The 927-nt window shown below is 49.6% G+C and overlaps 1 protein-coding gene across 1 annotated transcript in view; it reads left to right on the top strand.

Annotated features, from left to right (window-relative positions):
* LOC115949158 (hydrocephalus-inducing protein homolog) overlaps positions 1-927 on the top strand; it is a gene marked incomplete at its 5' end in the record, with an annotated part of 33,678 nt that overhangs the window by 4,753 nt on the left and 27,998 nt on the right. The window contains one exon of the mRNA XM_031065522.1: positions 528-638. Coding sequence (XP_030921382.1) covers positions 528-638 — 111 coding nt within the window. The remainder of the gene's footprint in view (positions 1-527; positions 639-927) is intronic.

The following is a 927-nucleotide window of genomic DNA, read 5'->3' on the forward strand; positions in this document are numbered from 1 at the left end:
CACTGAATGGATTTCAAAGCTCCTCTAAGTGCATGGAAAGGAAACCACAGAATTACGGTATGTTAAGGATGGAATGGACCTTAAAAGCCTCTGGGCAGGGACACCTCCCACCAGATCATGTAGCTCCAAGCCCCATCTAGGCTTTGAAGACTTTCAGGGCTGGAACCTCCACAACGCCCCTGGGGAACCTGCTCCAGAAGTAAAAAATTTCTTCCTGATATCTAACCTAAATTTCCTTTCTTTCAATTTATACCCATTACTCCTTGGCCTGTCACTACAAGACACCAGAGATGTTTTAAACTCAGCAGACTGGCGGCTCAAATTGGAAACCAGCCCAAGGAATGGGTTAAAAATTGCAAGTCAACCCCAAGGCTGAGGGAAGAGAAGGGTGCATATCTTCTCCTGCAGCATCAGGAGCTGGTTGCATCCAGCTCAGAGTCAGGGACTGGCACTGAGACAGCCTGGAAAATCCAGTCTAACAGATGGAATGATTGTACTGCAATGGACATCTCTCCCCAGGCTGTGAGAGCAGGCTGCCCCTGCAGCTCAGAGGGGAAGGCCAAGGACCCTTGGTTGAACTCAGCTCTCAGACTCTGAACCTTGGGAACATTTCTATCAACACCCCCTACGTTTATGAGGTGAGCAGTAGGGCTTGGGATGGATCCTGATGGCTCGTGAGGCAGGAGCAAGCCTGCTGGAGCTGTGGAATTGCTGCCAACCTGGGCACTTGTGAGCAGGGAATATTTGATGTACTGGTGAAATCTGGGGGAATCTGAAAGGTGTGTCTGCTGTTCATGAAGCCCCAGTCATTTCTTTGGGAATCATCTGGGAGGCTTCCTGCAAAACAACCCCTTGGCATATGAAACCAAGACTGGATCAAAAAGGGATGTTCAGAGGCTTTTGTGGCAGTGCCAGACACAAGGCACC

The sequence above is a fragment of the Geospiza fortis genome, unplaced genomic scaffold (genome assembly GCF_000277835.1).
Source record: "Geospiza fortis unplaced genomic scaffold, GeoFor_1.0 scaffold828, whole genome shotgun sequence".
Classification (NCBI taxonomy): Eukaryota; Metazoa; Chordata; class Aves; order Passeriformes; family Thraupidae; genus Geospiza; species Geospiza fortis.